Raw genomic sequence first — 12,158 nt, forward strand, 5'->3', positions numbered from 1 at the left:
GTATTTGAAAAAAGTTTCCTTTAAAAAATGTTTTTACCACATTCAGATTGTTCCAAGAGAATTGTAATTCAAATACAAAGTAGGCTAAAGTTGATCTTTATATATAGAAGAATTTGTTGAATTTCTACATTGCAAAGGAAATGAAGTCACAATTTTACAAGTGTGCGCACACACACACACACACAGAACAGGTCCAACGTGGTAGAGCAGAAAGAGCATGTGGTTTGCTCTTAGATTCAAACTCTAAACCTGTCCTCTTCCTGTTGGGTGATGTTAAGAAAAAGTACTTATTAAGTGTAGTTTCTGGCACAAAGTAAGCCATTCACTAAATATAGATTTGGATATAAAAATTTGAAAAGAATCTACAACAAAAAGTATGGTAATAAATTTAAGATGAAAACAGTGTATTTGGAGACACACTACAGTCACTCACCTGTATTCCCTGGAGAGCAGTACCAATGGAAATACCCAGAAGGCTGTGCTGCCAGTATTGCCTTGGGCATGACCCAGAAATCCCTAAGTTTATTCAGTGTGTAGTTTAGAGATGTGTCTGTCATCAGAGTGACAAGGATGAATCAAGCCTTAGGAATATATCCTTAATATTTATTTTTTGTGTATTAGTTGGACAATGAGCAAGATTCCAGAATTAGATAGGAGAAAAGATCGCTAACAATTTTCATATCCTAACACAGTCTGAATGCTATTAATTTTCTATATGAAGGTAGTTGTATAGGAGGAAGGGACCTTGACGGGACCACAGGGAGCTTGCAGACCACAATCTTTCAATTATCACTCCTCTGAAAAACACGGGAGGCAGATGTCACTGCTGGTAACCAATAATGTAATACATGTAAAATGAATCCTGTGTTTATAAAAGTTTCTTACCTGCTTCTTCAAGGAAGCCTAAGTTCAGTAGGCTGTGTCTTCTTGAACTTCACTCACAAGCAAATGGGGTTCTGACAGCATTAACTATTATATCACCATGATTTCTTAAATATTATGCAAAAGCTACACAGTGAATAGACATTTGCATATTATAATTTATATGATATTCATAAAAATAAAGATAAAGCTAAATTTTAGTCTTCCAGATGACCCCCAAAAGAGGTAAAAAATGTTAGATGAAAATAAGAACAGTAATTTATTTAATGGGAGTTAAGTCATTGCCAACATATCTTTAAAAATATACCTTAATGGACTAAAACATTTTAAAATTAAATCTTTATAGAGTTTTAAATGAATAAAATAACAAATGAAAAGGTACACAATTTTTAAGCAGACCTGATTTTTATAGCAATTGCTATAATAACCAAACACATCATCTGTGAGCACTGCATGGGTACAGTGCTGACCTCCTAGTCAAATGTGGGGACACAAGTATCCAAGTATTCTGAGCTTCTGGAGTGCTGACTTAAGAATAGATTTTTGCTTTTGTTGTTGTTGTTAAGACTTCACTTATGAAAATATGTTTTAAACTACTATCATAATGGCAGTTCTTGTAACTCCTAGATTACTATAACTTAATTTTTCCTTTTTAAAAACAAAGACTTAAGGATTTAACATAGATGCCCACCAGTCTCTCACTGAGCCCAAAGGCCATAAGATGAAAACAGAAGAAAAAATAAGCCTTATTCTTACCAGCACGCTAAACAGACTTGCATTTAAAAACTCACAAATCAAAAATTAAAGCCAATAAAAAGCAACTTGGGTTTCTTACCTGTAAAATAGCCACTTCATTACGGAGTTGACTTTCCTGTTTTGTGGGGAATCTCATCTTATCAATTACTTTAATAGCCACATCCCTTCCAGTCTTTCTATGTTTTCCTATTCAAAAAAAAAAAAAAAAAGTATAGAAAAGAAAGGAAAAGCAAATTGACAGCTCATATACAATATAAAAGCTTTATCAGGAAGTTGAACAAAGACTGAAACAGATATGTATTTCCTCTTAGATTTCTTTTCTTTGGCTGATTTTTTCTTTCTCCTTCACTCATCTTTATTTTTAAGAAATAAATTATATTTTCCCTTAATAATGGTTGCTCCTATTAAAGGTGGTTTCATTACTTGAAATGGAAGGAAATTTGAATGAACTTGTTTGCTGAAAAATAATCCACCTTATTAAATAAATGATAGTTAACTACTCTTAGTCTTCAAACACTGTCAAGATAGAAACATTTTATCAATGAATTAGTTTTATTCTAGGTTCACTGAGTCAGCACAGCTATTTAACCACATATCAGAGCAAGCCTTGAAGCAGAAAGGCCAACTAGGAGGCTACTTAAAGAGCGTCAGTGAGGGAGGAATAGGATTTAACATTTCTTTTATACTTTGGATCATAGCTTATAAAAAAAGTACTTTTATGTAGATTAGGCTTAATTAACAACCCTGTGAGCTATGCAGGTCAAATTTTGTTAGCTCCATTAAACAGAGGAAGATACTAATGCACAATGAGCTTAAATTAAATGACTCTGCCAATACCATGAGTCACAGTGAGATTTCAGGTCTTCACACCTGACACAACATTCATGCCAACAGTAGACGAATGGGGCCATTTGTGTTGGAAATGCAGGAGGGCATATCCTTGGATAAACGAGCCCACACAGCCCAACAAAAGCTTCAAGCCATTTATGTTTCCCTCACAAACATCTTTATAAGTGAGCTACAAGAAGAGATAAAGTAAGACTACTGTGAAACTGATTTCCTGATTCTGTTACTTTGTAAACTGTGCAGTTGGAATTAAGGAATGAATACTCAGAGTGAAAAGGGTGGAGCTAAAAGAATGCAAATCAACCCTTCAGAAAAAAGCCACTCGACAAAATTGTGACAAGACACAAGAGCTAGCAGAGATCTTTAAATTTCACAAATTTCTGGAGTATGTACAATATGCACCAGGCTGCAGTCGCTTACCTCCATAGACGATACCAAACTGGCCTGAACCAAGCACCTCATCGGCAAAGATCTGGTAAACTGTGCTAATGTCCTATTTAGGAAAGAGGAAGCAGCATTATTTCCCTCTATTCAACACTGTCAACACCTCTGACTCTTTTCATTCTAATACTGAACACATTTTTGTTTTTATGAGAGAGGCAGCTAAGTTTCCTAACAAATATTTTATGAACACAGACTTTTCATTTCCTAGAAAAGCCCAATTTCAATACTATGAGTCTTAATATACAAGTATAATGTATTCTGTAACAAGGCCTTTGGGGGGAAAAACGCTCTGAATAAAAGAAAATCTTGTATTTAGTAAGTAATGATCTATATAAAGTAAATTAACATAAAAAATTAATAACATAATTTTACCTATTTCACTATTAAAGAGATTTGCTATTTTTGATTTGAGAGAAAAACTCAGAAGGTTCATATTAATTGAGATTAGGCTCATTTTGAAAGCCTGATAAAAAGTGTATGTGTGAGAAAGTCTGTAACTCGGATCCCTCCCCATTCTTCTTCCCTCCCTCCCCTCATTCTTGGTGCTGGCTGTTGCTGTGGGAATATTCTGGGGGCACTCTCCAGGCCCCCCTAGCGCTTCAGTCAGGGGCCCCCTTGTCTGGGCATGTGCCACAGTCTGCAGGAGTCCACAGGAGTCAGCTCCATCTCCGTCGGTGTCACACTCCCCGCCGGCGCCTGTCTCATGGTGGTAACTCAATTAAGTAAATGGAATGGCACACACCTCAATTTCTCACTGGTAAAGGGGATATAATAACATCTATTTCACTGGATTTTTAAGTAAATTAAATGAAGATATATACCAAGTGTCAAGTCCAGGGCCTGGCATATAAAAATCGTTTAAATTAGGTAATCTTAAATTGCTGACTTCCCTGGGACTTGGCTTTCTCATCTGGAAAAAAGTATCGGTCTACATCTCTAGGTCCCTCCTAATTTAAAAAATGCCCATGACTTTATGACTGTCATCAACATTTATTGAGCCCTAACTGTATAGAGGACTCTGTAAAAGGTAGCTAATTTGTAAAACAGACCTAGTTAAGAGGTTTATGATGTATTAGGGAAACATAAAAATCTTTTAAGAAGATAAATAATTCAGGACATATCAGGGTCATATAAGTACTACCTATTTAAAGAGGCTCTCCTAACACCTTTTCTTTACTAACTCACCAGAATAACCTGTACTTTCCATTCCCTCTGAAAAGAATATATTGACTGATGTCTACAGTAACCTCATAAAATGGGTGTGGTATCCCAATGAGTAACTCTTAAAACTGAATTTGTTCCCGAACCCATTATGCCAAATGTGCTTGTTATAGATTATATAATTTAATTACAAAAAATTAAATATGTATACTATATAAGTCAATGAAACATGAGAGATTTCTATGAAAACAAAGTAGTTTTAGAAACTCCATAAAAGGGACGCCTGGGTGGCTCAATCGGTTAAACATCTGCCTTCGGCTCAGGTCATGATCCCAGGGTCCCAGGATCGAGTCCTGCATCGGGCTCCCTGCTCAGCCGGGAGTCTGCTTCTCCCTCTGCCTGCCGCTCACCCTGCTTGTGCTCTCTCTCTCTGACAAATAAATAAAATCTTAAAAAAAAAAAAAACAAAACGAAACTCCATTAAGGGGGTGCCTGGGTGGTGCAGTCAGTTAAGCGTCTGACTCTTGGTTTCAGCTCAGGTTCTGATCTCAGGGTGGTGAGATCAAGATCGAGCCCCACACTGGGCTCTGTGCTCAGTGTGGGGTCTGCTTGAGATTCTCTCTCCCTCTCCCTCTGCCCCTCCTGCTTGCGCTCTCTAAAATAAATCTCAAAAAAAAAAAAAAAGAAAAAGAAAAGAAACTCCATAAAGATGAGACACCAAAACAACTGCTGTCAATTTATTTGTGAGCAAAACAAATACCAGAATGTGGGAGTGAGGATTCTGTTCCCAGAATATTTCACAAGTATCCCTGGTTCTACTTTAAAGAAACAAAAAGTGGAAATTATAGAGAATGCATTATGGGTGTTGTTGTATAATAAGAATTTGAGTGGCCTTTGTCCCTGGTTCCTAAGAGAGAGACTCTAAATCTTTGGAATTTCCCAAGTCATAGGAGTATCTTAGGTTATGTTATTCATGAGCCCCTTGGATCACACCTGAATTATGCTAACAAGATGATTCAGGATGGGGGAGGGTCACCAGAAAGACCAACCACTTGATTAAAGTGTTGAGGCTTTGAACCAGTCCAAACTCAGGGGGTACAAGGGGGGTAGGAGATTGAGTTCAATCATGTGGCCAATGATTCAGTCAATCATGCCTACTTAATGAAACTCCAATAAAAACTTTGGACACTAAGGCCCAGGTAACTTTCCAGGCTGGTTACAGATCAATGTGCTGTAGGCTTGCATGTCCTGATTTCAGGGAGAGAATGCAGAAGCTCTACATTCAGAACTCTCCCGGACTGCACCCTATGTGTCTTTGGTTGGCTGGTCCTGATTTTTATCTGTTACAATAAAGCTGTAATCATAAGTCCAGCATTTTCCTGGGTTCTGAGACATTCTAGTGAATTACTGAACCTCAGTGTGGATTTGTGGGAATCCTCTGACTCTGTAGCCAGTTGGTCAGAAGTATGGGTGAACTGGGGACTCCTGCACTTGTGGCTGGTGTCTCAAGTGAGGGCAGCCTTGTTAGGAACTGTGCCCTTAACCTGTGGAGTCTGCACAAAATCAGGGTGATTAGCATCAGAACTGCATTACTACATTACAGATGTGATTGATGCAAGAAAGACATAGTGCAACTCTACTTAGCAGACCCATACTTAAAGAAGTCGTCTCAGCCCTGTGACAAAAGCAAATCAATCAATGTGCATATATGCATGTTTTAAGGTTTAATGAAAATTTTAAGGTTTATAAGAATCATTTTTATATGCTTCCCAACTTTAATCAACTTTTTGTTTAACCAATGAAATTTTTGTTCTAATCAAATTAGATGAGGGAACATCCATTAGTCAAATAGTAACTGCTAGAGAAGGTCTTCACAAAGACCAGTTCTGAACCTTTTCCCTTCTCAGCTATGAATAGGCATGTCACTCAAGTGCTCAGGGGATCCTTCAAAGTTAGTGATCTCATGTTTGTGTAATCCCTCTTTCCCTCCCCAAGAATCTACCCACCACTATGACAAGAGATACACAGATTACATCTCCTCGAAACCCTCTATTCCCTGGAACACTACTGGATATCCAGTCTTCACTGCAGTCTTAGAAAAGCCAACATCTATATGCTACAGCTATTACAGCCGGATGCCCCAAGTGGAAGACGGTGAGATTTTTATCAGAGAAATTTATATATAGCCAATGAACTATTTTAAGACTTCTTTTTCTAGCCGTTTTTCTTTCTAATCCAGGGTTGGCAAATTAGTTTGCAGGCCAAATCTAGCCTGTTGGCTCTTTTTGTACAGGCTCCTGATCTAAGAATAGACTTTAAATTTAAATGGTTAAAAAAGGGGAAATAATAGTAGTATTTTTTGACATGTGAAAATGATATAAAATTCAATTCAAGTGTCCATAAATACAGTTATACTGGGACACAGTCATGCTCATTCCTTTATGTACTGCCTATAGGTGCTTTCTCACTACCATGGCAGAGTGAAATTACTGGGTATGGTCCCCAAAGCCTAAAATATTTATTATCTATTCCTTTATAGAAAGTATGCTAACCCCTGTCATAATCCCCAATATGTGCATACATATAGCAGGCAAACTTCTTCTATTCACTATTCCTTAAAAGTCTTGTATGTCTTGCTTCCCTCTATTTGCCCATCCCAGTCCCTGTACTTGCATGAACTATTGTTCCCTGCCCTCATCCTCTGCACTTCAACTGAAATTCCTTCCCATCCTTAGCAGCACAGCTCTGGGTTTCACTTCCTTGAGGAAGTTTTCCCTGCTGACCCAGCAAGAAGTAATCTCTCCCTTCTCTTTGAACTAGTCTATCACTATGTAATATTCTACTATCACCTGTGAAAAAGTTATCTTTATTTTCACAATTTAAAAAATCTGCCTCAGTTTCCTTCATAAAGCAGAACTCCTTAGAGTAGTTATCAGCCACGAAGTCTAGCTTCTTTAGGCCAAGTACTCAATACTTTGGCCTATGAACTTTTTTTAAAATTCAAATATAATTAACATACAGTGTTATATTAGTTTCAGGTGTACAATATAGTCATTTACAATTCTAAATGTTTCTTAGTGCTTATCAAGATAAATGTATTCTTAATTCCCTTTAATTTCACCCATCCCCCCACCCAACCCCTCTGGCAACCACCAGTTTGTTCTCTAATTCTAAAAGTTTGTTTTTTGTCTCGAACTTATTTCTCCAATAAGATTTTCACATCTTATTTTACCTATTTTAATTACCCAATTTGCATATTTTAGCTGTAATTTTTACTTACCACATTTTCCTGGATCTGACAATTAGATACAGAGATACTAGTAGACAAGTCTTCTGTAAAACAGAAGGATGATGTATGAGAAAAGAACAAAACTGTTATATGACTTAATATTAACATTTGCTGACATGTGAATGCCCACAGTATATTAAATTTAAAAAACTGGCTAACATACAGTTAATATAATTATGTTCTTTAAAAAAATTTACCCACACACACAATACCAACCCATCAACAACAAACTGGTCAAATAAAATATGATACATCCATACAAAGAAATACTATCTAAACATTTAATGGTGTAGAGCTATCCATACTGAGTTAGAAAGCTATCCATGGCATATTAAGTTAGAAAGGCAAGTTGTAAGGCAGCAGCATTTGAATTAAAAACAAAGAAAATATGATACTTCTCGTGAATGAGAGTAAGGGTTGGGGAACAAAGACTTTAGTCTTTATATACTTCTATACTGCCTGCATTTTCTAAAACATAAAAAGCATGCATTACTTTAATAGTAAAAAATCAGATAAATTAGATAAATCTATATACTGACATTGAAATACATCTGATACACATTAATAGTGGCTAAAAGCAAGTTGCAAAAAGAACAGAGTATGACCACATTTTTTGTAAAAATAAAAATATAACAATACAGTATAGATAATATCAGCTTCCCTTCTCCCCAAACCAAGAAATATACACCAAACTGTTAATAATGGTTTTCTGAGGGGGGAGATATAGGAGCAGGAATAAGGGGGTGTGTTACAAGTATACAGGAAGGACTTTCTCATTTTATATTCCATATTACTGTAAAGTTTATATGTCTATATTACTTTGGTAAGCAAAGGAAGTAACTGACAAAAAAGAGAAAAGGGCCACATGGAAAGTAAGAGACTAGGTCTCAAACATCTAGAATCTCGGAGAGAACTCAAAGAAACAAGATGTGATATTTCCTTTATGATCCCAAATATAAAAATTTAGAACAAGAAAATGTAAGCATACTATATGTCAAAAATAAGTAACATGACCGTCAAAGACTGCATTTAAAAATATTAAGTCAATCTTAAAATATTTTAAATAACTCAAATATTAAATAGTAATGAACAAAAAGGCACAGCATCGACGATATTAAGGTGTCTAAAGCTTTGTTTTTCAGTTGTTCCATTTTCCTGTGTAAGTCAATACTGATTGTGTTTCAAAGGCCTCCACTGGCTAGCTCCACCTAGTTTTATTCTCTATTGCTTCCCAGAACTCTACTCCAGAAGCAGCAGCAAGCAGCCAACAACCCAGTCATAGTATTACTCACGTGTCAGGAACTGGGCTAAGTGCATTATATGCGTTTATTATTATTCCCACTTTAGATTAGCGACCGCAGAGACCAAGATCACACAGCCAGTAAGCGGCGACTATGCTTTCATTGTCTAGCATCCTCACTCTTAACCCTTCCGCAATTCTGCTTTTAGAGACTCTTTATTTAGAGGGAGGAGGTCCATGGATGGGCTGGAGAATGGAGAAGGTTCCTATGTCCAGTACTGCATAAAATTTGTCTTTATGTCCCTGTATTATTTTCTGGGGGAAAAGGTCTATGGCTTTAATTAGGATATCAGAGTTCTGTCTAAAATCCCCCAAAACTTAAGAAGCACTGTAAATATCCATCTAATTCATCCTCTAAGAATCCATATTAAACACCAAACATGTTCACGGTCATTACTTTTATCCCTTTGATCACAGCCGTCTCCTTAACTAGAGTAACACTACCCCCCCCTTCCCTTTTAATTTTTCCTATCCTAACCTACTTGAGATCCAAGGTCAAGGTTCAAATCAAATTTTTTCTATCATGAAGTCTCTGCTTACTCCTCCTATCCATATCTGCATCCCCCAAGTAATGCATTACTCATTTCTGCATTCTACTGCCTTATGCTACCACTTAACACTTATGTTTGTATGTCCTATCTCCCTTAATTTCTGTGTTTTTAGCTCAGAGCCTAGCATTATGCCAAGAATAGGTGCATGAAATAATACAGCTGAACTGATATAAAGTACATTTAGGAACTGGTTGATACTTATTTTGATTTAAATATATTTGTCTAATGAATGATGTTTCCCCATAAATAACAACACCAATGGCATAAAAGTCACATCATGGCTTTCACTTGATCCTTTATCAAATTTAGGTTTTATTTTATAAATTTTGTTGGTACAAAGAACATGTTTCAGTAATTCTTTAGTATTTCTGAATGTTTTAATTCAGTTAAAAGAAAAACAGCATTTCTGACTTCATAGATTTCACAAGTATGATGTGAACCATAATACTTTGTCACCTGTTTATATCCCACCATGAAGCAAAATACTAGAAGTTTGCTTAATCCAATGAGAGTTCATGGATACCAAACACTGTTCTATCCCTTACTGGTTCTCTTTCTTTAATGCTGACAAGCCTATAAAGTAGGTACTATTACAGAGAGGTAAGGTTTTGCCTAAGATCATATAACAGGTTGGCAGAACCAGGATTTGAATGTAGGGAGACTGACTCTGGAACCTAGCTCTGGGGATTGTATGGATACATTATAACTAACATAACTATATAAAGGAATTAACTAACAATATTGGTTAGTACAGATGAAGCTTAAAGTGAGCATTAGAAATACATACAGAGGGGCGCCTCGGTGGCTCAGTCGGTTAAGCATCTGCCTTTGGCTGAGGTTATGATCCCGGAGTTCTGGGATCGGGATCGGGATCGAGATCGAGCAGGGAGTCAGCTTCTCCCTCTGCCCCTCCACCCTGCTCATGCTCTCTCTCTCTCTCAAATAAATAAATAAAACTTAAAAAAAAGAAAAAAAAAAAATACATGCAGAAACACAACCACACCCACAAAATGCTTAAGAACCAGAGGGGGAGAAAAGCCATCAACAAGCTTATTGCTTACTGTGATCTTTCCCTTGCCCTGGAGAAGTGCAAACACTTGCTTGAGGGGTAACAGGCATGAGAGCTTGGCGAATTGCTTTTTCCCAGCTCTGTGCTACATCAACTCCAACTCCAGTGGCAGCAAGAACAGGATTGTGGGAGCTGTCCCCATTGTTCTCCCCAACAAAGTATACCATAGTATCAGTGATGATTTCAAAACAGTGTGGGTTGCTGCCTTGTGAAATGTTTGTGAAATCTTGTGGCGAAGATATGCGGAGAATTTCTGAAAGTGGAATTTCCTGAAGTAAAAAATTAAGCATTAAAAGATATGAATACATCTTTGTTTTTATTTTCAAATACACTAAACAGAGATATGCGTTTCTAATGAATGCATTAAGATGAACGCAAGTATGTGGTACATGGAACACATAGTCAAGTCTTAGGATAATATCTGCCTTGAATGATTTGCATGCCCAACAATGCTGAAGGCTGAGCATGGAATATAACTAAGCCAGTGCTTCAGGCCTGCAGCAGGTCATTAGACTGCAAGGAAGGAGAGGATCGTGGAGGGTAACTGCCACTATATCCAACACTTGTCACTTTCTAATTGTCATTAAATCAGCTCAGCAATTACTTCTCTACCAGCAGCTGTCTGCAAGATACAGCCCTCAGAGGAGAACAAAGGAAAAATAAGAGCCAAAGTAGAATGTTAGTATAGGTTGTTCAAGCATTCCGTCTGGTTCTGCCCATAAATGTAACAAGTATTTACTTGTAGTTCACTTCCTAACGCAAAAAAAAAAAGTACTTAACCCAACCAGATCAAAGCAAGTCATTAGTTTCTATTCTCTTTCTTAAGGATATAATTGCTACAGCCTACAATTTTGTTTGGTGTCCGTCTGGGACACAGCAAAGTGTGGAGCAAGCCAAGCAAAGAAGACTATACAAAGGTGAAGAAGAAGCTTTTGGGAATCAGGCCTAAGATAAAATGGACCAGTGGGGAACACCAAATACCACACTGGCGTCTTCTGGACAGGCAATGATCATGGGACTTACTGAACTGCCCAATCTAAATCATAGTGTCCAAAAGGCAATCAGTAGCAACCTGACAAGTAGGCCAAAACCAAAGGAACTCACAACAAAAAACAACCTTGGGTAGCAGGGCTATTGTGAGGGGTGAAATGGAGGGGTGTGGGACAATTATTTCAACAGGGAACTTAACTGTGATTTCTATACATGATATTAGGCAGAGTCATAATAGATATATGCCAACATAATTAATGAATATTATTTGAATATTTGGAAAATATACAATATTTCAATGTACATATTTTTCAAAATACAATATTTCAATGTACATATTTTTCAAAATGTGGAATCTTTACCTTATAATACTTTGATCCAGATTCGTTTTGAAACAACGTTAGACACTTGCTGTCCAGTCTCCAGTAATGCCTCTTTCTCTATAAAATAAAGGGCATAAAACTCTGAGGTATAAAAATAATGATTCCTCCAAAGTACCCGTACCTTTCCTTTTCCTTTCATTTCTATTCATAAGTTTGTATTTCTGAGTAGCCTTAAAATTCATGAGGGTCAAAATTCTGCAAATATAAGAAGGATATATAGAGTGACAAGTATACTCCCACCACCACTCACATCCTACTCCCACCCTGCTCCAGGTAAGCAATGGTAGTAGGTTTCGGGGAATCCTTTTAGAGAATTTTATGCATGCACACTCAAATACATACGTGGTACACATGTGCAGATACGTAATTTACCTATAGGCTACATTTCTAATCTGGCTCTCTGGCTCAAAAGATATATACACATGTAATTTTGCTTGCCAGTGTCAATCACCCTTCATAAGATTTGACCCAATTTATAGTTTCATCA

The 12,158-nt window shown here is 36.9% G+C and overlaps 2 protein-coding genes across 5 annotated transcripts in view; one reads left to right on the forward strand and one right to left on the reverse strand.

Moving 5' to 3' along the window:
- Positions 1-11,608, forward strand: part of NDUFAF7 (NADH:ubiquinone oxidoreductase complex assembly factor 7) — a 57,580-nt gene extending 45,972 nt beyond the window's left edge. The window contains exons 11-12 of the mRNA XM_032410307.1: positions 6,085-6,243; positions 11,125-11,608. The gene's annotated coding sequence lies outside the window, so the exon portion shown is untranslated. The remainder of the gene's footprint in view (positions 1-6,084; positions 6,244-11,124) is intronic.
- PRKD3 (protein kinase D3) overlaps positions 1-12,158 on the reverse strand; it is an 86,324-nt gene that overhangs the window by 13,780 nt on the left and 60,386 nt on the right. For all 4 annotated transcript variants that reach the window (XM_032410303.1, XM_032410304.1, XM_032410305.1 and 1 more), the window contains 5 exons: positions 11,651-11,728; positions 10,291-10,567; positions 7,370-7,422; positions 2,905-2,977; positions 1,718-1,824 (listed from right to left, as the gene is read on the reverse strand). In XM_032410303.1, coding sequence (XP_032266194.1) covers positions 1,718-1,824; positions 2,905-2,977; positions 7,370-7,422; positions 10,291-10,567; positions 11,651-11,728 — 588 coding nt within the window. The remainder of the gene's footprint in view (positions 1-1,717; positions 1,825-2,904; positions 2,978-7,369; positions 7,423-10,290; positions 10,568-11,650; positions 11,729-12,158) is intronic.

Source organism: Phoca vitulina, unplaced genomic scaffold (assembly GCF_004348235.1).
Source record: "Phoca vitulina isolate PV1807 unplaced genomic scaffold, GSC_HSeal_1.0 scaffold12, whole genome shotgun sequence".
Classification (NCBI taxonomy): domain Eukaryota; kingdom Metazoa; phylum Chordata; class Mammalia; order Carnivora; family Phocidae; genus Phoca; species Phoca vitulina.